The sequence below is a fragment of the Garra rufa genome, chromosome 11, assembly GCF_049309525.1.
Source record: "Garra rufa chromosome 11, GarRuf1.0, whole genome shotgun sequence".
Taxonomy (NCBI): domain Eukaryota; kingdom Metazoa; phylum Chordata; class Actinopteri; order Cypriniformes; family Cyprinidae; genus Garra; species Garra rufa.
In genome coordinates, this window is record NC_133371.1 from 5,519,412 (window position 1) to 5,544,481 (window position 25,070).

Consider the following 25,070-nt stretch of genomic DNA (forward strand, 5'->3'; position numbering starts at 1 on the left):
TGTAAGGCAAGAATAACCGTGTTCAGCTTCCTGAAGAACTCAGCGTTACGTGAATAGTAGATGATTAAGTTTCTTTTTCCAGGGCAGATACAGAGTTTTACAAGTGTGTTTGTTGAGGAACGTTTTATAAAGGCCCAGTTCGACGCTCACATTTCGATTTGCACATCGTTTGATACTGAAAGATGGAGGGGTCCCAGCTATAAAATATCCCAGTTATGATTCAGAACTGCAGATGCTGGTAAGTGAAACGGCATCAAATGTATGTGTTTCATTGGCAATAGTGGTGGGGGATCCATCCTAATGTTGATAGTATCGATACCAGGATCGATCCGCCCACCCCTATCGGCAGGCTAGTATCTGTATCTAAAATAAAACAGTTTGTGTGTGTTTATAAATAAGACAAGACATTAAAATAATATGGTAAGAAACACCTGTTTCCAATATCAATCAGCAAAATGAGCGGTTTTGTACAGCTAAAGTTTGCTGGAAGCACATGAGACTGGAAGCCAGATCCATTAAACCTCTCGAATTTGGCCTTTTCATACAGTCTTTAACCGTGTCTTTAACCATTAAGCCACTTTAAACGTTTTCTTTATAATTCGTTTTCTATCAGAGCTCAGAGGAAAACACTAACATGAATGCACTTTGTGTTCATATCCCGGGCTGCTTGCACATAATTTGCATCATCAGTATACTGAGTTTGGCCTTTTAATATTACTTTCTTAATGCATTAAGCCACGTTAAGTTTTTGTTTATAACTCTATAGGAGGTAAATGCTTAACATAAAACTATATGCATTGCTTTCATATTCTGGAGTCCTCTGCTTGCAAACTTCTTTTTGAAAGTCGCATAGTTTTAAGGTGAATGTAATATTACATTTACATTTAGACATTTAGCAGACGCTTTTATCCAAAGTGACTTACAAAAGAGGACCTAGAAGCATTGAGCAACAACATGCAAGTGCTATGACAAATCTCATTTAGCCTAATGCAGTACACACAGCAAGGGTTTTTGAAATTAGATAGATAGATAGATGGAATAAAAAAGAAGCAAGCTAGTGCATGCTTTTTTTTGTTAAAAAAACAAGCAGTAAGTAAATGAATAGATTAGTCTAAAATATTAAAAAAAAAGAATAGAATTAGAATAGAGGGTCAAGTCATATCAGCATTAGTTATTGTTAACACACAAAGTGTAATTGGTCATTTAAATGTATGTTTTTAAAAGGAATATTGGTATCAGTATTGGCGATATTGGCCCTGTATTTACTTGCTTTCAGATCGATACCAAAATTCGCAGCATCGCTCATCCCTAGTTTGTGGCACTCGCTGGTCAAACTTTAGCTCTGCCGATGGTGCGCCTCCAGGAGCTCGGCTGTTTTCGTAGAGAATCGTAAAGCTGTATCTTTCTTTTGTAAATACGATCAAACTAAAGACTTTTTGGAGATATGAGGATGCAGTACTACTCTATAGGTACTCAAGATTAAGTGAAACTGTGTGTGTTATACCCCCTTTAATGTGTTTCATGTTGGAACAACGAATAGAACATATTTTCCTACTCTTTGTATTTTTATGCGGTAATGGTACAATATTATCTAAATCAGTGTGATAAACGAGTTAGGTCAAAACGAATCCAAAAGTATTCTGATTATGATGTACTAACTACAATTTTTGCCATGTAATTTGGAATTAGTAACAGATTACAATTTGTAAGTCATCTACCCAGCTCTGTACTTGCCTTAGCAAACACCCGTAACAGAAGTAAATTATTCATCTGTGGTCATCCTGACAGAATTATCAACTGTGTCCTGAGCTTGTAACCGTTTCAAAACCGTTTGAGAGGAAGCCCAGCTTTCCCTCTTTTTCTCTCCGTTGCTTCTCCCTCCCTTTTCCAACCCCTCCCATCTCTCTCTCTCTCTAGAGCAGAGAGCAACTCGATGACGCAGCAGCACAACAGAGGCCTGTGGAACGATTGCTGGGCTGAGAGAATAACAGAGAGGCGCTGCTTTGGCTGGCCTTGACACTCAAACACACACACACACACACACACACACACACACACACACACACACACACACACACACACACACACACACACACACACACTCTGACAAACACACACACAACGACACAAAGGAAGTACTGCTGAGAGAGAGCAGCTGATCTGGCCCTGAAGGAGAAACTGTGCTGCAGATTCTCTATCCTTCGCTGTCCTCTCAACCATGGCAGAACAAACTGATCTCACCCTGGGCCAGACTGTTTACCTCTACAGCTACATCTGCTCAAATATGGAAGAGGAGGAGGAATAGATCAGGTATATATCAGCCCCGCTCACTCAAAACGCTCTTTTTCGCTCTCCTACTCGCTCTACTAACACACAGAGAGATTGTGAGTTGTTGTCCAGTACTGCTGACTAAAAAGAGATTTCCGCTGTGGGACTGGTGACACTGGTGAGTGGGCATGAAATGAGTGTGTACGCTTGTTTTGAGTGTATACTGTGGGAATCCATCCAGATGGACATTCCGGAGACAGTCGTTTGAGTGCGTTTCACTTGATTGTGTTCCAATAAAGGCGGGCCTTACTGTAATAGTGACATAATAACTTGTAAACAACATAAAACTAAACTATAACCTGTTTTTATATAACCGTAAAGCTTTTCAATAGTTGCAACGTGAAATGTTGTAAAGTAGTCCAAAAATAATAAAACATGCATACTACATATTGCAGGACTGGATCACGTACGTCTGCAGGATGACCACCAGGGGGCATATCAGTTTGCTTCCTCGCTCAGACAGACATTTAATCGCACCGACAGGGACCAGAGGAAAGACGATCTCGATTATGAGGAGCGGTATCAACAAACGCCAGGTTGGTAAAGGGATTTTAATCTAAGTGTGTTATTTAAAGCCTTCTAGTCACTTGATGGCATGAACCGTAAAACTGTTGCCTGCATTTTTGCTTTTGCTCTTGCTCCTGCTCCAGAAAGAAACAATTTTATTGTGGTTCTACAGTATGTATGTAATAGTGCTGTTTGACTTTCACTTGTTTGTCTGAAGTTGGTGTTATAAGCGGTTGAGTTTCCATCCATAATTCATTACGAAACACAGCGGCCCACATATTGACTTAGGCCTCATCTTGATCGTCAGAGCGATTTATCATAGTGCTCAGTGTTTTCTTTCGCTTTCTTACTTTATACTTAGGCCATTTTGGCCTTGAGTGGAAGATTCATGCAATGAGCTCAGTTGTACCGTAGGCCTCACTTTGACAGGCCTCAGAAGTATTAGCATCTTTGATGCTTTCACAGCCACATCCCACACATTATTGAGTGACGAAGAACAAAAGTACTTCAGCCATGCAGCACTTTGTTAACGGTTCACTGCGTACTTGCATAGTTGATATGACTCAGTGATGACTGTGTTGTGGCTGCTATGGCGGAACTCCTTACGCCCCGAGGTTGTTTAGAACCAGTATGTCGCATTGCAGAGGAATTCATTGCAACCATTTGTTTTTTTCAGGGGGAAATCACTTGCTACAACATAATAATCTTCAACTTTTGTTTTAATGAGGAGTTAGAGCAATATGTAGCTCCCTGGTTCAATAAAAACCAACTGTCCAACTGATGATCCTCGCAGTTTATTCACAAATCCGTCACATTAATCAGTGAAAACTGATTGAGGACCAACGTAAGAGCTTGTACAAAAGAAAAACCAAACAAACAACAAAATAAGCAAACCTTGAAACAAACATATATCAAAACCAAACACAAATAAGTAAACATGTCACTTAATACTAAACAAATAGTTTTACTACAACGAAACTAAATTTAAACAACAACAAAGATAACAGGTAACAAGAAGTCGAAATATACCTTGTTTTATTCTTTTAAACCAGGAGATAAATCCTTATGAACCATAAACCTTTGAGGACATGACCATGTGCGTCTGGCTCTTCTTCCGTACTGAAAAGTTTAGCGTGTACTCGCACTATATCCGCTTACGTCAATGAATTTCAAAATAATAGACTTCCTATTACCATAACACAAATTAAAATAAATAACGAACAACAAAAACATACAACCAAATCATTAACGCAATACTAGCAGGAAGTGCTCTACATCAAAATGGAAACATTTTTTGTTTATGGTCCTTGGTTTAATTACTCAGCCACTTTTTCTTAAACGCAGAAGGAATAGGTGGATACAGGTAGAAAACATGCTATACATGCTAAAAAACCATACATCCTTCTTTTTATTTTAAATTACATATATAGTACACATGCATTTTTATCATATAAGTTACTAAAATACATATCATTTGACACAAAACAAGAAATCCTGAGGTATTATACACTGCAAAAAAATGCTTTTCTTACTTAGATTTTGTGGCTTGTTTCCAGCCCAAAAATATCTAGATTTTCTAGACGAGTAAAGATTATGGGTAAATTAAAATTAAGAGAATTTTTGCCTGAAACAAGCAAAATAATCTGCCAATGGGGTAAGCAAAATAATCTAGTTTTCTGCTTGAAATAAGACTATTTTGCTTACTCCATTGGCAGATTATTTAGCTTGTTTTCAGCGAAAACTCACTTAAATTTGACTTTTTTTTCTGAAAACAAGTCGATATTTTCACCTGTCTAGAAAATCCTTGTTCATTTAAGAATTTTTATGTATTTTGGCTGGAAACGAGACAAAAAATCTAAGTAAGAAAAGCATTTTTTGCAGTGTACACTGCAAAAATGATTTTCTTCCTTAGCATTTGTCTTGTTTTCTAGTATAAATATCAAAGAATTCTTGAATCAGGATGCATTTACTTGACAAGTAAAATGACTTAAGATATTATGTTTCGTTTTCTAAAGAAAAAAATATCAAAATTTTTGTTAGTTTTTGCTTAAAACAAGCAAAAATATCTGCCAATGGTGTAAGAAAAATAATCTTAAATCAAAGGCTTAACAAGATTATTTTACTTGCCCCATTGGCAGAAAGTTTTGTTTGTTTTAAGCAAAAGCTAACAAAATTTGGGTAATTTCAGAAAGCAAGACATAATATCTTAAGGCATTTATTTGTCCTCTAAATGCATCCTGATTCAAGATTCTTTTAAATATTTATACTAGACAAAAATACTACGTTGAGAAAAAACAAGTCAAAATTAAGTTTTCTGTTTGAAATAAGATTTTTTTTTTCTTACCCCATTGGCAGATTATTTTGCTTGTTCTAAGCAAAAAATCACTTAATTTTGGCTTGTTTTTTCTGAAAACAAGAAAATAATTTTTACTCGTCTAGAAAATCCTTCTTGATTTAAGAATTTTTAGATATTTTGGATGAAAACAAGACAAAAACTCTAAGTAAGAAAAGCATTTTTTGCTGTGTAATTTTTCCTGACAGGGTCAAAAAAAAAAAATTCGTACACAGATTTTGGCTAAAATGCTTAGCCCACAGTTTTAGGGTTAAAGGAAATCTCCTTAAACTCCTTAAACAGACTTTTTAAATTTATTCAAAAGATCCAATAATTTGATACTCCTAGATATGCATAAGGGAACTGTGAGCTTGTGGGCTGGATTGTTCAGTGATCAATCTAGTCTTTAGTTCTTATTTCACCATCAGTAGTTTACTTATAAAACAACCTGGGAGCTGAACACAGGCCAGGCCACTAGTGAATGCAGCCTTTGTTACAGCAGCTTGTCTTCATGGCACTCAGGTAATCAGCACTCAGCCCTGTTTCCAGAAATAACCGCTGGTATCTGGGCATTAGGTTCACATGCTGCACCGCGAGCTGAAGGAAGATTAAAAGAGACACTCTGGTGACTTTAAAAGCAGGCCTGGTACATTACCTCAGATGTAAATAAAGGCTTATTTGATGGAAAACTAAATAAATATAGCCTAAATATAGCCAAATGCACCCTTCTTGATGATGCAAAGTCTTTTTGTAGACTTTTTAAAAAAATACAAATTTTGAGAGGAAACAAATGAGGTCACTAATTTAAGTAGGTAGACAAAACTTTGTGACTCTTTGTACAGATGCTCAAATTGTATTCTTTTAGTCAAGCACAAAAGCCTTTTTGGATCATTAGGATTGTTCAGCTAAAAGAAGGACAAAACAAGTATTGATAAGATATTGATAAAAAATTTTTTTCATTGTTCATTTTTCACTCACACTTGTTATGCTGATAATATAGTTTATTACAAATTACAAAAAGAATGTGGTCTCAGACCTCAGATTACAAGAATTGTTATTGCTATACAGTGTCTATTGTATTTTAATAAGATTCATTAAAGTTGAAGTGTGTATAACCCAGTAAAAAACACTTAAAATACACTTACTTTGTACTAAATAAACTTCAAATCCATTAATGGTGCCATAGAATGCATTGATACAATATTTCAAATTGTTCTCTGATATCTACATGAAGGTATACGGCATAGGAAAGGGCAAAAATTCTCCAGAAACGGTCATTTACAACCCTAGGATTTGTCCCTAGAATGAAATGGTCTGTTATTGCCTTATTTGGAAGATTCATGAATAATAATGATGAGCTCTGCTCTGATTGGCTGTCTCACAGAGCGGCTTATTTAGCTCTCACAGCAGGAAGGAAACACATTGAGGAAAGTATATATTTAATTACAGAGCTCGCGCCGCTATTAATATGCGGGGGACTGAAACTGCCGTTTTGAATGTACTATAACTTTTTACTTTCACTTTTGAGATTTGCAATCGCACGTCCTCTGTGTAACGTTATACTACAGCGGCAGTACTTAGCACACATTTGACAAGTTTAGATTCTTGTCAGCGGTGTTCAGGATCTGTAAATCATTGGCCATCGTCCGCACAGTCATCTCTCCTTACTCTGTTTGTGTGGTAAGTGAAATCTTATGTACTGCAATGTAAAAGGCTACAGCTAGTAAGAAGCTAACCGTGTCCCTTCAGTGGCTTGCCTTATTTTATTAGAATGCCTTATTGTTTTGCGTGCCTTTCTGAGTACAGACACCAACCCATCCCTGCACTTAACATCTCCTGCACAACCTGGAACATAACATTTATACCCATGACCTGCCATTTTCACTATTGTCCTCGCTTTGTTTTTTCACAATAGCCTACCCACATAACTTCTGATGATTGGGCGATGCAAATGTTGGGTGCGTGACTATTAATGATCCTGAGACTATAACGTCATAGTCATAGTGTGTTATGTTGGAATTGGCCTCTTTTTCAGTGGTCTTTTGCAAACACCAGATTTATAGGAGGAAACGATGGTGTTTGAGACTCACGGTATAGCGCTTTTCACAATACAAATCGTTTCAAAGCAGCTGTACAAAAAAAAAAAAAAAAAAAAGTAGGCTACTACAATATATTTAGTAGCTTATTAGTGGTGACTACTGTATGTTAAGTCGATGTACATATGATATAAATGTTAAAAACAGTAATGGTGTATTGGTATGTCATGTCCATGTACACAGCTGTTATTATTCAACTATGCCAAGTTAAATACAGTTTTCCATTCTATAGCACCTTTAAATATATTGACATATCACTTAAGACTTACTTATAATTAAACTTTATTTGGAGTATTTCTTTATTGCACAAATGTGTTTTAATATCACTATTAGTTCCACTTCAACACAATAAAATATACTTCAGTACATCTTTAGTTGGAGCTCAGCACTACTGCACAATTAAAGTGTATTAAGCACAAAATTAGTCGTTCCAGTTTAGCATACTTTGAGTATAGCAGTTTAATATACCGAATATAAAATTGCATGGGATTTGCATTAAGCACATAAATATGTAAATGTATTTGTAGAAGCTTAGAACAAAATAAATGCATTTCAGATACATTTTAGTATTTTGTTTGGAAACATTGGACAATGTGCCAGTGTTGGATACTGTGTCCTAGAGCTGTGGATGCAGCATAAGGCAAAATCAATAGTTTTTAGTTATCATTGCAGCTAAAATAATTGCGGAAATGCCATATTAGCAGTCAGCCGTGATTCGTTTATTATGCTGGTGAAAGTTTCCAGTAATACCAGGGTTAAGTGAGATGACGCAATTTGATCTTAATATGTTGATTATCATGACGTGAGTGGCTCAATGTAGAAAATCTATTTTAGGCTACTGATATGACTGCAGTCTTTATCTCATCTTAAAACAATTCATGTTATGAGTAAAAAGATTTATAAATATTCGGGGTTTTTTTTTCAGTTATGCTGGAAGATAGAAAGAAATGAACAAGAAAAATATGTGACCCTGAACCACAAAACCTTAAAGGGATGGTTCATCCAAAAATGAAAATGTGATGTTTATCTGCTTACCCCCAGGGCATCAAGATGTAGGTGACTTTGTTTCTTCAGTAGAACACAAACCAAGATTTTGAACTCAAACCGTTGCAGTCTGTCGGTCATATAATGGCAGTCAATGGGACCCACAGCTTTGAGAGTCAAAAACCCCCCATTAAATTAAACCCTGTGGCTGGTGACGATACACTAAGGTCTTAACACACAAAACAAGCGGTCTGTGCAAGAAACTGAACAGTATTTATATATTTTTACCTTTGATCCACCGCAGTGTCCAACTGTCCTGAGCGCGTTCACAACAGCCGGCGGGTGACGCGTCAATGTGCTCTGGCATAATAGATGCACACATGGAAGCCATCTGTCGTCACGCATTGTTTACACAGAGAGATTGTGAATACGACAGCTACTCTAAATGGTAAATGGTTACGAAAAGATTCTAAAAGATCTAAAAGATTACGTTTGCTTGCGCAAACTCATCCGGGAGTGTTGACCTTTCACCGAACTTTAAGCCTGATCGACTGAAGTTCTTCATCACAATCTGTTATTACCTGTCATTGTCATATTTTAGTTAGAATAACACATTTAATTGCTTTTACTTTTTATTCACATTTCATGAACCTACAGGACAACAACAACAACAACAACAAAAAATACACTAGGACTTGGGTAAAAAAATAAAATAAAATTCTCAATTTCAATAGATTCTCAGTTTAATGAACCAATATCAATTCTTAAATCCCAATCGCTCTTTTGGGCAATGCTGTTTTGCGTTGATGAAAGATCAGTACATAGTGCGCCTGCCATCCAATAAATCGCAATAGGCTGAGCTCTGTTACTTTAGTTTTGATATGAAACAAACCCTCAGATTTCAAATTCTGTCCATTTAATAAAGAAATTCAAGCAATAAATACAGTTTTGTCATTCCTTAATGTGGTGTAAAAGATTGCTGTAGCTAAAGTGGATCGGCTACTTGCCTGTGTGTAATCAAATGCGTAACAAAAGATTCATGACAGTTTTGTTTTTGTTCTGGATCCCATGCTCTGCTGCCACACTGGAGCACACTTTCAAAAACTGGACAGTGTAATCTGTTAAAATGATGGACAGCCTTCGGATTTTTCCATCACTGATAAAAGAAATTCCGTCGATGACGGATAATTTTCGGTTAACGCGACCTCTGGTTCAGTTTTTTGCACAGACTGACTGTTTCGTGTGTTAAGACCTCAATGTATCGTCACAAGTTTTTTGACTCTCAAAACCGTGGAGTCCATTGACTGCCATTATATGACTGACAGACTGCAACGGTTTGAGTTAAAAATCTTCGTTTGTGTTCTACTGAAGAAACAAAGTCACCTACATCTTGGATGCCCTGGGGGTAAGCAGATAAACATCACATGTTAATTTTTGGGTGATCTATACCTTACCTATAGCCAAAAATACATTGTATGGGTCAAAATTATCGATTTTTCTTTTATGGCAAAAACCATAAGGATAAGTAAAGATATTTTGTAAATTTCCGAACGTAAATATATCAACTTAATTTTTGATCAGTGATATGCATTGCTAAGAATTTAGCGATTTTCTTAATATTTAGATTTTTTGCACCCTCAGATTCCAGATTTTCAACCAAATATTGTCCTATCCTAACAAAAACATCACCCGTACATCAATGGAAAACTTATTTACTCAGCTTTCATGTAAAGTATAAATCTCAATTTTAAAAAAAAAATTACCCTTATGACTGGTTTTGTAGTCCAAGGTCACATTGATTGTTAAACAAAACAAACACAGGTTAAAAAATAACCATAAGTAGAATTTCCATCCAGTATTTATTTGCAGTCTTCACCCTGAATAAAAGACATACCCAGTCTGGCCCACGAAATATAATAACCTGCAGATGGAATGTGAAGTAGCGCCTCCCTATCCCTTTTCTCCCGTTCCCTCCCTGCCGTCTCCTCCCTCTCCAGCGCTCTCTGCAGAGCAGCCGCATCTCTTTGCATCAATCAGCAGCCATGTTGAAGGTGAAACCTACAGTCGTCCACCACCTTTCCATCTTTCCACTTCCTCCCAAGCTCTCATTCTCTCTTCAGCGCTCTTGTTCACTCTCTCAGCGTTTACCGTCTTATCCTCTTAACCTTTCTCTAGCAGTCCGCCATGTTCTCTTCCTGTCCTTGTCTCAAATCGCCATTTCTGCTTGCTCATGCACTCACTCATCCTCTCTTTCTCCTCGGCTGCTCGCCCTCCTTCTGTTCGATATCAGAAATGTGCAATGGAGAAGCAGACTGTGCAGTCTCTCTCTCTCTCTCTCTCTCTCTCTCGTTCTTACTCTCACACCCACCCGCCACTACAAAGATGCACGCATAAAGATGTCGCTGCACCATCAAACAGCAGCGCTCAGATGTGCACAAACACACCGGACCAGAGAAAAGCATGTTTCATTAGGTGGGCGAAGCAAGCATGCCTGTGCATTTAAATTCATAGCTGTTCATAATCTTTTTTTTTTGGAGGAGTGAGGGGGCTCATCTGAAATAGCATCGCTGTTATTTATTCCACGTGATGGAAAATGTCAAAAGCCACCTTGTGCCTGGTGCCGTTTTTGTGTTGACACCAGCAGCGGTCGAGTTGCAGCAGCATCCACCTCTCACGGCACGCGAGCGCTTCTCACATGTTAGCACGCTGATGCGTTTTCTCCACGCTCTCTCGTTCCGGATACCCTTTTGCAGTGGTTAATGAAGTTGCAGTGCTTGCTAGCACGCCGCATCTCTTTTCCGCTGCTAATAATGCACAGACAGCAGCGGCGCTGCCCTGCCCGACTATTTATAAACTCCACAGTGGGCGAAAAGACCCTGGTGGCCAGCTAGTGAGCGTACGGAAGGAGCGAGACCTATAGAGCGCTGCGGTGGAGCAGACTGATGCCCCCTGCCACCTCTGGACTGGGCGTCTCACGCAGAGAGGGCACTGGGACTAGGGTGAACGAAAAAGAGAGAGAACGTGTGAGAGAGAGACAGAGCAAGCAGGATAGACTTATAGGAGAGACTGCGATCGCAGCAGAGAGCAGCAAGTGACGGGTTGAATCTAAAAAAAAAAAAGAAGCTGTAACACTTTCGCCTGCGAACGAAACATCTTTCAGCCATCAGTGGGTCGCAGGAACGAGGAAGGCGTGAGCGATGTTTTCCGCTCTCCGTCCACTGAAGCGCTTTCTCTGATTAACTGAAATAAAGGTACGTTCAGCATGCTTTTCCCTCCAGTTTCAAACAGACACAGTCGAGCGCGTTTTTTGCAGGGCAGTGCTTCAAGACTCATATGGTTTTATCTGTAAAAATCAAAGCGTTTCGCTCTTTGTCTGACTGGACGTCTCATACTCATACTCGAATGTTTCTTTCATCTTAAAATAGTTTGAGGGAAGACAGGGGATTTTTAGTTTTTCGCTATTTCGCTCATCCGGTATGGTAAGTCATGTTAAGGGTGTGGCAGGTAGATATAACCACAGATGCCAAACAAATGCCAATTTACGCTTGTATAAAATGCCTTACGGCATTAAGCGAAAGCTTCGGCAGCTGAAAAGAGCATATCAACATATTTTTTTTTTGAAAGGGCCCTTCAACTTAAATTAGCATTGCCATCCAGCTCAGTCTATGGGATGTGATTTAGACAGTGTGCTAGTCTAAACACACACACACATTAATACAGATAACAGTGATCCCTGGCGATTGTCCGCTGCAAAATGCTACCAGGGCTTTCCAACATGGTGCGGTCTGTAAGAACGGATGGACGGATGGAAAACACAACCGGCTGCTCGGTCGCCATTCATACAAATCCCAATAAGTGCTGCGCCACAGCATGTTGCCGTGACAACGGAGGCCTGTCAGATAGAGCAGGCGGATGTTTTCCCAGCGATTAGGAGAGGTCTGCCTTTCCCGTTTAGAGCAATCACACACAAACAGTAGAGATTAAAATAGATCCTCAGTAAGAGCATATCCAAAAATCTGGCACAAACGGTTTCAGCCGTTTCGTTTAATGCTCAGTAAAGGTACAGTCTGAGCAGTAATGCTGTGTCATGATGTTTCTGATGAGCAGAGCTGATATATGGTAGATGTCGTGTTTGTGGCTTTATTTCCTTTTCTCGTTCTGAGCAATGCATAATGCATCACTGCGACCGCAGAAATGTTTTTCTCAACAACTTCAGAAAGTTGTAGGCTTTGCCTGTCAGTCATTTTGATGTTAATATTTAATGCTGTTCTTAGAATCTGCACTCGAAAATCTATAATCGCACGTCCAAACAAAATCGACCTTTACAGTCTAATAGAACCCTACGGGCGGCCATTTTACTTTATGCCAAGATGCTCTTTGTCGTGGTTTTAAAATGGCTGCTGCGTTCAAAGAACAACCACCTCAACAGAGACACGCAAACCAATACCTTATCGCCAGACTCGCACGCAATACTTAAAAAAGGAAGGTGTCTACACACTGCAGATCATTTATTCTAAATTTATACTTGAACATGGTCGATTCATTGCAAATGCTCCACTGGAACCTGAACTACCAACAATGGCAAAGCGTGACTTTATACAAATGATTGATATATTCCCCTTGGACCGGCAACCACTTTAGTAGATCTTCAAAATTCGTATAGAAAATAGGTTTTGGCAATTAAAAAGGATGTTTGAGGCCCAAATGTTTCATTTTAGAAGCCAGTGGCAATCAATTGAATAATAATGTGGACCGTTGCATGGAAAAGGATGCAACGTACACAAAAAGAGCAAGACAGAAAATAGTCTGACATATTTCCACTTTGCAGTGGCAGGTCAGTCTTCCTCCTGGGTGCACACGAACTTGAAATAGATAGTGAGAAGCAGAAATGGGTCAGCTTGCCACACTCTTAAAAATAATGTTGGTGCACGATGCCATAGAAGAACCTGTGTTTTTGTCTAAATGGTTCCATAAAGAATCTTTAAAATATGAAGAACCTTTCTGTTTCACAAAAGGTTCTTTGCGGCGAAAGGAGGTTCTTCAGATTATAAAAAGGTAAGAAAAAGATGGTTCTTTAAAGAACCTTTGACTGAATGGCTCTTTGTGGAACCGAAAATGGTTCATCTATGGCATTGCTGTGAAGAACTTTTATTTTTAAGAGTGTAGGTTGGAGATTCTAAAGGGCTTGTATTCCTGTACCACCTTTGTTCATTTCCTCCTTGTGCTACTGTGAGATAAACAAGTGTTGTTCACTTGGTCGCTGACAGAAGACAAATTTAAAAGGGACAAATAATTAAGAAAGAAACAATGCATATGCGGTGTAAAAATGTTGTTAATAAAAGCCAGTGTGTTGTTATTGTTTTTGCTTATCCGTGTCCTTTATTTTAAAGTCATCATGTTTCATTTTAGTCTTTTGTGCCTGTCAAATGTTTCCCTCTCATGACCTAATCGTGTTCAGCTGTTATAAAGTCTGTCATCATTTACTCACCCTCATGTCCTTCAAAATTTTGATGACTTTTTCTTCTGTCGAACATAAATGAAGATATTTTGGGAAATTCCAAAAAAAGTGTTTTTGTCCATAATTCAGTGGGTTCCAAGTCTGCTGTATAGTCAGTAGAGAATGGTCTTTCCAGTTCTTGAGCTATACCACAGTTCAGTGTTAATGGTACTAGGCCTTTCACTTGGCAAATTTGAATGAAATCATTTGCTGAAATATCATGCTTGTCTCTGCTTTGGGCTCGTACAATTAAAAAAAAAAAAACTGACTGTCAGAATATTGTCATATTCTTTGTTTAGTCAAAGACTTTAGTGCACTTTCTGCCTGTCAGTCCTTTAATGTGACACTATTTCAGCTTACAGTCGTCTTAAAGGATTAGTTCACTTCCAGAACAGAAATTGAAAGATAATGTACTCACCCCCTTGTCATCCAAGATGTTCATGTCTTTCTTTCTTCAGAGCGTAAAAAAATTAAATTTGAGGAAAACATTTCAGGATTTCTCTCCATATAATGGACTTCAAGTTTGAACTTCCAAAATGCAGTTTAAATGCAGCCTCGAAGGGCACTAAACAATCTTAGCCGAAGAAGAAGGGTCTTAGCGAAACAATTGGTTATTTTAAAAACAAATTGACAATTTAGATACTTTATATAACCTCAAATGCTCATCTCGTCTCGTCTCTGCGATGCCAGACTGACGGCTGAAGGTCTGGAATTCATGGCAGCTTTCGTTGGCCAAGGCCCGCCCATAAGACTGTTTGATCGACATGTCAAACAACCAATCACAGTTCGTTTCGTTCAGCATCATGTTTCGGTGCGTGGAAATGCCCCCACAACAACAGACTGGCCTTCAACAAGTCAGTCACTGAAATAACCGGCATTGAAAGTTAAATAAGAAGAGGGAGAACAAGCAGTAAGTCAGTAATTTGTTCGCCAACTTAGCAAATGTGTATAACAACAATGGCGTCTGCATGAGCACATTTTAGCAAAACGCCGAGTAAATCAGTCTGCGCTTTGTTTCCCTGCGGACCGAAAATAAACGTGACACTCGCGTCTCCCGGACATCCGATCAAATTCAACTAATCAGAAGACGACTTCGACATTCCTGAAGTGTTTCCAGTTAAGTGCACCATATGCATCAGGGCCCATATTCACAAAACATTTTATCTTACCACTAGGAGTTCTCCTAAATAGCAGTAAAAGTTTTTAGCTAAGAGTTTTCTATTAAAACCTATTCACAAAACTGCTGAGACAAACTTTTACTAAGGTTTTACGGGGTTGACCTCGTTGCTATGGATGATGTCAGCATGCTTATTAACTATGCACACAGTGATTGGCTGATAGGGGAAGGGTCTCTGTGAGAGATTTGTTCATAGAAATAGCATGATATTAAGTTGCCATATTCAAAATAATTTTTTTAAAAAGATGTTCCCATCAAGATTTTAAAATGCAGGCTAAGTGTCACGAATTAAACAAGTATATGTTCAGCTGATTATCAGCTTATTACTTGTGTGCTCCTCAGAAACAATTAGCTAATATGCAGATAAACAGCCTTTTTTATTAACAGAATAGAATAATCATGGCTGATAAGATATGCAAATGTAAAAGAAAACCAAACTGGATGCAATAACGGCTGTTACTTCTTGCCCAACTTGTTAATGGAAACAAAGATATAATCCAATAAGGAAAATTTGGAGTTGGAACAATCTCCAAAACCAAAAAATTAGCGTGGGAAAAAAAACGTGTGCAAATAAATACAGTGTGTTTCTAAAAAGTTTAAGTTCTGAGGCAGATTGCCATCAACAGCCATTTAAGGATAGTTGTGATTTGGTCTTAGTGATTTAGGAGTCCTCTTCACTGCTCGTAACATTTCACAGATTTAGGAGCTAGTTTTAGTGCTAAAACGCTTTGTGAAATACTCTTAGAGCAAAAATTCAGGAGTCCTAATTTTAGGACTGACACACCCAATATTTTTAAGATTTTCTCCTAAATCAGCAAGTTATGAGCTACTTTTAGCCTTAAGATGTTTTTTAGCCTTAAAGATTCTAAGAATCCTCTCAGAAAGCTTAAAAATTCCTACATAGGAGTCTTAGCTTAAGAGTGATTCAGGATCAATCTAAGAGCAACTCTGAGTAAAGAAAAGACTAAAACTTTTATCTTTGTGTGGAGGCGTGGTTGATCCCGTTGCTAGCTATGACACAGCCTTTTGAAGACTGTGATTGGTTGGTTGTCCAAGAAGGAAATAAAAGAGCACTTTTAAGTGTAGGGTCTAGTTTAAGCCTTCACTTTGATATTATAGGCATAATTTTTCCTGTTTTACCGCACTACCACACACACACATTATATACGTTTATATATTTTATATGTTTATATATTTTTATTTACCACGCTGTTAATGTTGTATTTCATGTATTTGATAAGTAATGAACAGCAGCATACAATTATTACTGCTGCATAGCTGCATTGTTTCCAGTTGCCAAATAAGTTCATGTAATAAATCTAGTGATTTCTTCCATTTCTGCACTATGTCAGAGATGTTAGCATGTCTAATAAAATCAGTCACAAACATTATATCTGCACAATCTCATGTGTAGCATCTTATGAAATCAATCTCATGCATTGTGTGCAAAATATTGCATTGGCCTCCTCATGTTTTGTCAATGTTCTCCACTGCTAAAGAAACTCTTAAGCCTCTTAAAAGTCCTCGTCCCTACTCCTAACAATTTGGACCTTAAGACCTCTTTTAAGGGTTAAGAATCTTTCTGAATTACTCTTTTTCTTTACTAGGATCTTTTCTTTAATTTTAAAAGGAAACACCCACATTTCTAAGAATTTTCTTAGAATTTTGTCACTAGGAGCAACTCTTTGCACTAAGATTTTGTATGAATATGGGCAATATATGCACTAGGAATATAGGAATATATGCACTGGCCATTTTGAAGCTTTATAATGGCAGTGAAAGGCTGAGATTTTGAAGTCCAATAAAATGCATCCATCCATCATAAAAAGAGGGGTTAATAAAGGCCTTCTGAAGCAAATCGATGCATTTGTGAAAGAAAAATATCCATATTTAAAACTTTGGGTGTGTTCACACTTGTCATGTTTGGTTCGATTAAAACAAACCCTAGTGCGATTGCTCTGTTAGTGTGGTTCGTTTGAGTAAGTGTGAACGCTGCCATCCGAACTCTGGTGCGCACCAAACTAGTGGACCGAGACCGCTAATAAGATTTGTGGATTTCAAACAAACTCTGGTGCGGTTAGAATGAAATATGGATGCGACACGGACCAAATTCTTCTAAACGAACCAAAAACAGGGAGTAATGACAAGATGCGATGCTATACGACATGATTTCATGAAGGGAATAAGTGGTGTATCCAAAACAAAATGAGCAGAGGGCACACGTAGAGCAACGAGGAGGTAAAGTGCCTTTTATGAGCTCTTTGAGAGTTCGCTGGTGGTGAAAATGAATTCATATGCACACAACAATGAGAGCTTAGTCCAGCCATTGCGTGTATTCGACTTAAAGTCAAATGTACCTTTTTCTTTTGTTTGGAGTGTTCAGTGAATTCCGTCACAAAATATATGTCATTCAACCGGACCAATCAGGTTGAGAACATATCACTATGCCTTTAGGTTTAGTATCTTTAGGTTCGCTGTCAAAAATGCCAGTGTGAACACTAAGCGGACCAGGACCAGATGTATCATTTTTCTTTTTGGTCCAGACCGAATGAACCATACAAACCGAACTACAAGTGTGAACACATCATTGAATTAGAAGTACAAAACAAGGATTTTTAAGACCGATAAAATGTAGAGTATAGCTAAAACAATTAATTTCTTCTTGTGGGTTTCCTTTGCTGTAAACAAAACTGGTTTCTCACAAGAATAGCATATTGTCACCAGAGCTTACACTATGCCTACATCCTGTGTCATCCGCTGGAACACCACTCTCTCATTAAGGTGCGTACAAGAGTTAGCAGAAGCTAGATGTAACTGTTTAAAATATATGGATATTTTACTCTCACAAATGCCTTGATTCGCTTCAGAAGGTCTTTATTAACCTCAGGAGCGGGTGGAGTACTTTTAATGATGGATGGATGCACTTTTTTTTTTGGCCTTTAAAATCTCAACAGCCATTTACTGCCATTTTAAAGCTTGGATGAGCCAGGACATTTATTAATATAACTCTGATTGTATTCATCTGGAAGAAGAAAGTCATATACACCTAGGATGGCTTGAGGGTAAATCATGGGGTAATTTTCATTTTCGAGGGGACCTATCCCTTTCAGTTAAGAGTAAAACTCTGATTTCCATTGGGCCATAACAGCTATCTTATCTGGTGTCCAGTGGACTGGGGAGTCCTTCACAGACATCCAGGCACGGTCCGGTTGTTGGATGAATACGGTCTGTTGGATTATTTGTTAAATATAACGGCCCCACAGAATTTTTACAAAAAAATCAAAACTGATTGGACACATTTTCTACAAAAATGAATTCCTGACTGGTTATTTCTGACAACAGTCCTCAGTCAGACGATATCTACCTTGTATATTTATCCAAATATAGTTTGGATAATAAACCAATTCTAATTTTTATTCATGTTGAGATATTTCTGTATATCATATGTTTAAGCAATAAGGTACGAGAGGCCGTGATGTATCGTGAATAAATCACAGCTGAAGGGCATTGTTAGGGGCCTGCAACCCCTTCAGCCGTAATAAAAATATTAAAATATTATATATATTAAGTTGTACGTTTTCATAAAGTAAAATCATTAACTGCCTTCCGCTGTAAAAAGTAGTCCCTAACTGCTGCAGCTGTGTTTACGTTGCTAAGGGGTGGTTGCTGAGGGGGTTCAATGATACACAAAACCGTATCATGAATACGACACAGCTGCTGACCAATCAGAATTGAGGAATGAAACTAACCGTTTTATAAAATAGATTAAACTATTCTACACTCTTAAAAATAAAGGTGCTTCATGATGCCATAGAAGTACTTTTTTGTCTAAATGGTTCCATAAAGAACCTTTAACATCTGAAGAACCTTTCTGTTTCACAAAAGGTTCTTTGTGGGTGAAAGAAGGTTCTTCACATTATAAAAAGGTAAGAAAGAGATGGTTCTATAAGGAACCTTCAACTGAATGGTTCTTTGTGGAACAAAAAATGGTTCTTCTATGGCATTGCTTGAAGAACCTTTTAAAGCACCTTTATTTTTAAGAGTGTAAGTACAAAACCAAAACCAATGCTGCCAGGTGAGCCTTCTCCCACAGTCCAGGTGTTAGCTCCTCAAACAGACAAAAGGAGCATTCTTAATGAGTCATCATGGAATATCTCACCCGTTCTCAGTCTAGACTCTCTTTGAAGACTTCGCCAGGTCATAGCAGGTTCATCAAAGGACAGCATAAATAATGTCTTTTTTAACCTGTCAGAGAAAAGAAATGAATTTTTATTTAAAATATTGAAGTAGAAAACATTTAATTTTGTCTGTGCAGCTGTTTTATGCTCTGATTTGTGCATGTATTTAGATGTATTTACAAAGTATGCTTCTGTACTCTGTAACCTTGAGAGCAAAATAAATAATAGAAAGCTTTCTAGGGTGCTCAGATCAAGATAGTACGATGAGGAGAACTGTCGTCATCATTCTCAGTAATAAATCTCTACTAGCTTCATCTTTATCTAATTTTCTTTGCATCACAACAACATTAAATGGAAGATGAAATATGCATCTGTCTTTGTGCTATCTTCTATAATTTACATTATCAGTATATGTGTATAACAGATGAATATATTACAGTTTGGTTGTTAACGTTTGCTAACCACATCCGCCAACCACTGTATGTTATACTAACTTAACTGGCTTCATTTGATTACTTGGTTCACCATCAATCATAGCATGTCTAGAAAGCAGTAATGTATGAGTTAAGTCATGCTGCCATCTAGTGGTGTGATGTGATTAGATTAGAGTCGTCTAATAATTACACTTTTGTTCTCATTCTGTGGTTTAAAATGTCTGCTTTTTTATTATACTGCCCTTTTTATTAATGGTTAAATGTTTAAAAGTATGCTTGTTCAATACTTTATGCATTTCATTCTTCTATGGAACACAGGGGAGTTTCTTCTATTGAGCACTGCAGAAGGAAAAAAGTCATACAAGTTTGAAACAACATGTGACCTATACCTTTAAGTCATCATTCATGTTCATGTTATTGAACTATGAACAGGTGTAAGTGAATACCTTAGCCAGTTATTTTCCCTTTTTTTTTTGCTCAGCTATCGTTCAGGACTATGATTAGAGGTCTTATGCCATTATCTTAAAGTTACCCAGATTTAAATTGTTTTTTTTGTTTTACTTTATGTCTCTCCTCTGCAGATGACTGTGGTCAACCCCAGCACTCTTGGTCTGGTGGACAGTTCCCACCCCCAGGCTGTCCTCAGTCATCTTAGTGAACAGCGTTCACAAGGCCTATTCTGTGATGTAATTATCGTTGTGGAGGATGTCAAATTCCGGGCCCACCGGAACATACTGGCTGCCACAAGTGGATATTTTCGCAATGCTTTCAAAGTGCCCGAGGTCTACACGTCCAACCAGGTGCTGGAGCTAACAGACCTGAAGTCGGAAGTCTTTGCTAGCATCTTAAACTTCATCTACAATGCCAGAGTGGAGTCAAGTAGTACAGAGGACAGCAGGTCTTTGGTGGCAGCTGGGAAGCGTTTAGGAATTCCGTTTCTGGAGAAATTGCTAGACTCTGAAAGGCAGAGCTCTAGTCTCTTGCAAGGCCAAGCCTCTGCAAGCTGCGGAAGATCAAACGGTCAATCAAAGTTGGCAGACACATGCACACTGAAAAAAGAAACCCTCAAGCCTGAGGAGTTAGACTGCTCTAAGGGCCCACGGATCACCAATGCTTTCTCCATTACTGAGGCTGAGGCGGTAAACAACCCATTCTCTACACTGGAGCACCGAAACAAAGTTATTGAGGGACTTGAGGAAGGGCATTCTTCTTCTAGCTCCCAAGATACAATCATATCACCCATAGAGAGTGAGCCTGCCAATGCCCTAACTGAGCACTCATATGCAGTGAGCCAGGGACAAGAGTCTAAAGAGGTTAACCAGGAGAATAATAACAGAGTAAGAGATAACATCTTGCCTGTTGTGACTCCATCAAAGACTTTGGTTAACCATAGACTTGGACCTATAAAGAAGCGTCATATACATTGTAACGGTATTCCGACTCTCTCAAGTGAGCCGGTCGCAACCGTGCCCGCTATTACAAGCAAATCTGCGGTGGAAAAGGCTCCCGTTGCTTCATTATCTTCCTCCCAGTTGTCTTCAGATGCAGCACCAGAAATACTTTCCAGTCTCGATCTTGACATTGCACCCTCTCAGGATGCAGAGCCACCCTGCCTCAGTCCTCAGAATACACCCACCTTCAGCTGCCAGCAATGCCCTGAGACCTTTAGCGACTCGTCGCTTCTCACCATCCACATGCAAATACACAAGCGATTTGTCAGTCATTTGTTTTGCAAGTTCTGCCGTAAAAAGTTCATGCATCTGAAAAGACTGCGCAATCATGAGCAGGTTTGTGTGAAATCTCTGAAAGGTCCATCTGAGTTAGAGACAAATAATAAGGACTCTGTGCGAGTCCCGGTCTCTAACGGTACATCTGATGCAAATTCCACACAACACTCTTTACCTCCACCAGATCTCCATGCCCCTTTACATCTAGAGCCCACATTGACTAGTCCCCTTGAGATGTCTCAGGACCAAGTTAAAGGGACCTTAAAAACAAATAGCACTTCAAGGACTTATAAATGTTCTGTATGCAAACGGGCTTACGTGACCCTCTCCAGCCTAAAAAGACATGAGAATGTACACTCATGGCATAGAGCCTACCCTTGCCACTACTGCAACAAAGTTTTTGCTCTGGCTGAATACCGCACCAAGCATGAGATCTGGCATACCGGGGAACGCCGGTACCAGTGCATTTTCTGCCTGGAGACCTTCTTGACTTATTACATCCTCAAGAATCACCAGAAGACCTTTCATGGCATCGATCCCCAGCTGGCTGTCAATAAAAAATCAGCAAACGGTGGACTTAAGAGTAGTGTCTACCCCATAAAGCTTTACAGGCTTCTCCCAATGAAGTTTAGGAAGAAACGTTACAAGTCATACAGTCATACATACTCTGAAGGGATGGAGGGCAGCGATGAGTCCTACAGTGCACTGGGCAGCTGTTCCCCCAACGCTCTTTTTGACAGTTCAGTACCAGCGACTAACTCAGATATTGTTAGTGGTCAGTCCTTATTTTCAATGCCAGTGACGTTCATGGCCACTCCGAAAACGATGGCATCAGAAACGCCTCGCATCAGCTTTGACAAACTCCGTGACCAAAATGTAGGATTTCCTGTGGCGTCTGAGATAGACCAGCCCCTGAAACACCTCTCCGATGATTTCAAGAAAAAGTCTGGATTTGATGGAAAAGGGTCACCGCTTTTCAGCTACAGATTTACAGAATCTTCAAAAGCAATACAGAAGAACACAGAGTCCTCTCTGATGACACGCAGAAGCGATTCTTCAACAGAGAAAAATGCAGAAAATAGCGCAGACATTCTTCCATTCCTCAATATACCATCGGTGTGCTCCTTCGAAGGGTTGAGCAAACTGAGCGAACTCTCGGCAGCAGCTCAGACCATCGAGGACATGGCTAATCAGCTGCTACAAGCAAGACCTGAGAGCATAACAGCAGATCAACCGCCTGTTGGAAAGACAGAAACGTACATTGCTAAGCCTGCATGCCCAGGCCCATCGATTGACAACCAAGTTCTTCCCCTCTGCCAAATAACAGTGAAAATTGGCAATGAGGCAATTGTTCGCAGAAAGATAAAAGGCTCAAAGCTGTTTCCAAAGAAGAGGAAAAGGAAAAGCTGGAGACAAGAGGGCATAGGTCAAAGAAGCCCTGCAGAGGAGAGCATTGGAAGTCCGAGTTTGAGGGTGAGGACAGAAGTCACAACTGCAGTTACAGAAAACGAATCCTATGATGACCCCAATGATCCTGAAACGGACAAACTCTGGCGTCCCTATTACTCATACAAACCTAAAAAGAAGAGTAAGAAAGTGAAAGGCAAACGAATGAGGATGAAACATCTGAGAAGCTACACTAGGCCCTTGTCACCAGAAGCCAATGACAACTTCCGGGAGACGCCGTTCTGTCCAGACGAGAGGATCTCAGCAGACAACTATGGGGTCAGGAGGGAGCCAAGGCATAGCAGCCAAAAGGAAGCTTTCCCCTGTCACAGCTGTGAGAGCTCTTTCTCCAGCCAGACCTCCCTCAGCATGCACATCATCAGCTGCCATCAGCCACGCTGCAGAATATGCGGTAAACAATGTCCCCCTGAAGACACATCCAGCACAGCTGGGCCCACTGGAGAGGATAGTGGTGACTTTATCTGCAAGAGCTGCACGGAGGATGGCTCCTGTTTCAGCTCAGATGTGGCATCCCCCAGCCTGAGCATGGAAAAGCGTTACAGATGTTCTTACTGCCCGCAGCGGTTCCTTTACCTCGCCACCAAGAAAAGTCATGAGAAAAAGCATCTGGAAAAGTCAGGTAAAGGACACAGTTGCAGGTACTGCTCGAAGGTGTGCAAATCAGCAGTGCTGTTGAGCGTGCACGAGAGCAAGCACTTCAAGGCAGAAGATGGAGAAGATCAGGACGTAACCAGTAAAATAAGCAGTTCACTTTCTGCCGGCAAAGAGCGGAAAGGACAGATCAAGCCTGAGCCTTGGGAAAGCATGTATACCAGCTCAGAGACCAAGCCAAAGATGGACATAGAAGCAGAGGTGAAATATCCTACAATCGCCGGTGGCTACAAAAAAACATCTTTGTCATTTCCGTATGCAGCAGATAGGCCTTTCAGTCCTCTTTCTCCAGAAATAAAGAGGAAGACGTCCAAGAAAAAAAGCATTTTGGAACGATCTAAAGGATATGGATTTGAGGACTCTGTGATATGGGGACAACAGGATTGACAAAGTGCTGACTCTCTCCAATCTGTCAGCCAAGAATACCTGCAACCAAAGGAACTTCCCAACAGCCTACAGTTGCTCGAGTCAGAACAGCACTTTGCAGCAAAGAGGAACCTTGTTTTCACACCCACGACAGGAAGGAAATGCATCTCCTCCTGATGTCACACAGAATAATGACGTAAATGACAGGGCAGGCCTTACCACGTTTGAAAAACGGGGAAACAAATGCACATGAAAGTATGAAGAGGTTGGCGTAGTGACTTAGCATTCAAGAGAACTTGTGAGATGTAAATACAGAGTATTTTTGGTCATTGACATTAAATACTTCTGGTAGTTTTCCATGTTTTTCTATGAGAAAAGAAGTGGTTTTATTTTTATACGTTTTTATTTGTCTAAGTCCAGTGAATCTTCCCTATTCCATTGCTCATTGTGTTGTACTCTATGCATCAAGTAAAGTGAACGACTAGCAGCACCTTAACAGTAAAATAACTGCGAGTGATTGTACTTTTACTGTAACTTAACACCTTTACCACCATTTCAATGTTGTTTGCGCACAAATGCATCAATAACTTTGCTGATCTTACTGATAAATGCTAAAAGTGATTTTCCGGAATATACCAAATGTTTACCCTTTCATTTATAAGATTACACCATTTTGTGAAATACTTACAAATCTTGAAATAAATAACAAAAATAACACAAGTCATGTTATTAAGTATATCACAAAAATGCTAAATGCTGTAAAATGTAAAAATGTTAGCAACAGTAGTGTTTTGTGACATTAAATTGAACACAAATGAAAACAAGGCTGTAGTAGGATGTATTCACAGACTTAAATTAAAAAAGATCATTTCATTTTTTGCACAGTGTGCCACAGTTGCCTTGTTTTCATTTGTGGCACATTAAAAGCAGCATAGACCACTGAATGAGGTTTATTGCAATGTTGGCTGGGTTTCCTCAATATCAAACACTATTTTCTACAATTGGAGCACAAGTATATTTCATCACACTGCTTAGATTTTTTGTCTTGTTTCCAGGCAAAATATCTAAAAATTCTTAAATCAAGAAGGATTTTCTAGACGAGTAAAAATTGTTTATGTTTTCAGAACAAACAAGTCAAAATGAAGTGAGTTTTTGCTCAGAACAAGCTAAATAATCCACCAATGGGGTAAGAAAATAAAATCTTATTTCAAACAGAAAATTGGCATTGGCAGATTATTTTGCTTGTTCTAAGCAAAAACGCACTTAATTTTGGCTGCAAACAAGACAAAAAATCTAAGTAAAAAAAAGCATTTTTTTTGCAGTGCA

The 25,070-nt window shown here is 39.0% G+C and overlaps 1 protein-coding gene across 2 annotated transcripts; it reads left to right on the plus strand.

The window, feature by feature from the left end:
* Positions 1–1,972: 1,972 nt before the first annotated feature.
* On the plus strand, positions 1,973–24,464 carry LOC141346133 (zinc finger and BTB domain-containing protein 38-like). 2 transcript variants are annotated; one of them, XM_073851047.1, is made up of 3 exons: positions 1,973–2,310; positions 2,724–2,864; positions 20,115–24,464. In XM_073851047.1, the coding sequence occupies exons 2-3, from the start codon at positions 2,748–2,750 to the stop codon at positions 23,763–23,765; spliced, it is 3,768 nt and encodes a 1,255-aa protein (XP_073707148.1). In that variant the 5' UTR covers positions 1,973–2,310; positions 2,724–2,747; the 3' UTR covers positions 23,766–24,464. The 2 variants fall into 2 exon arrangements, with proteins under 2 accessions (XP_073707148.1, XP_073707149.1); XM_073851048.1 differs by lacking the exons at positions 1,973–2,310; positions 2,724–2,864 and adding an exon at positions 10,980–11,498.
* Positions 24,465–25,070: the final 606 nt, after the last annotated feature.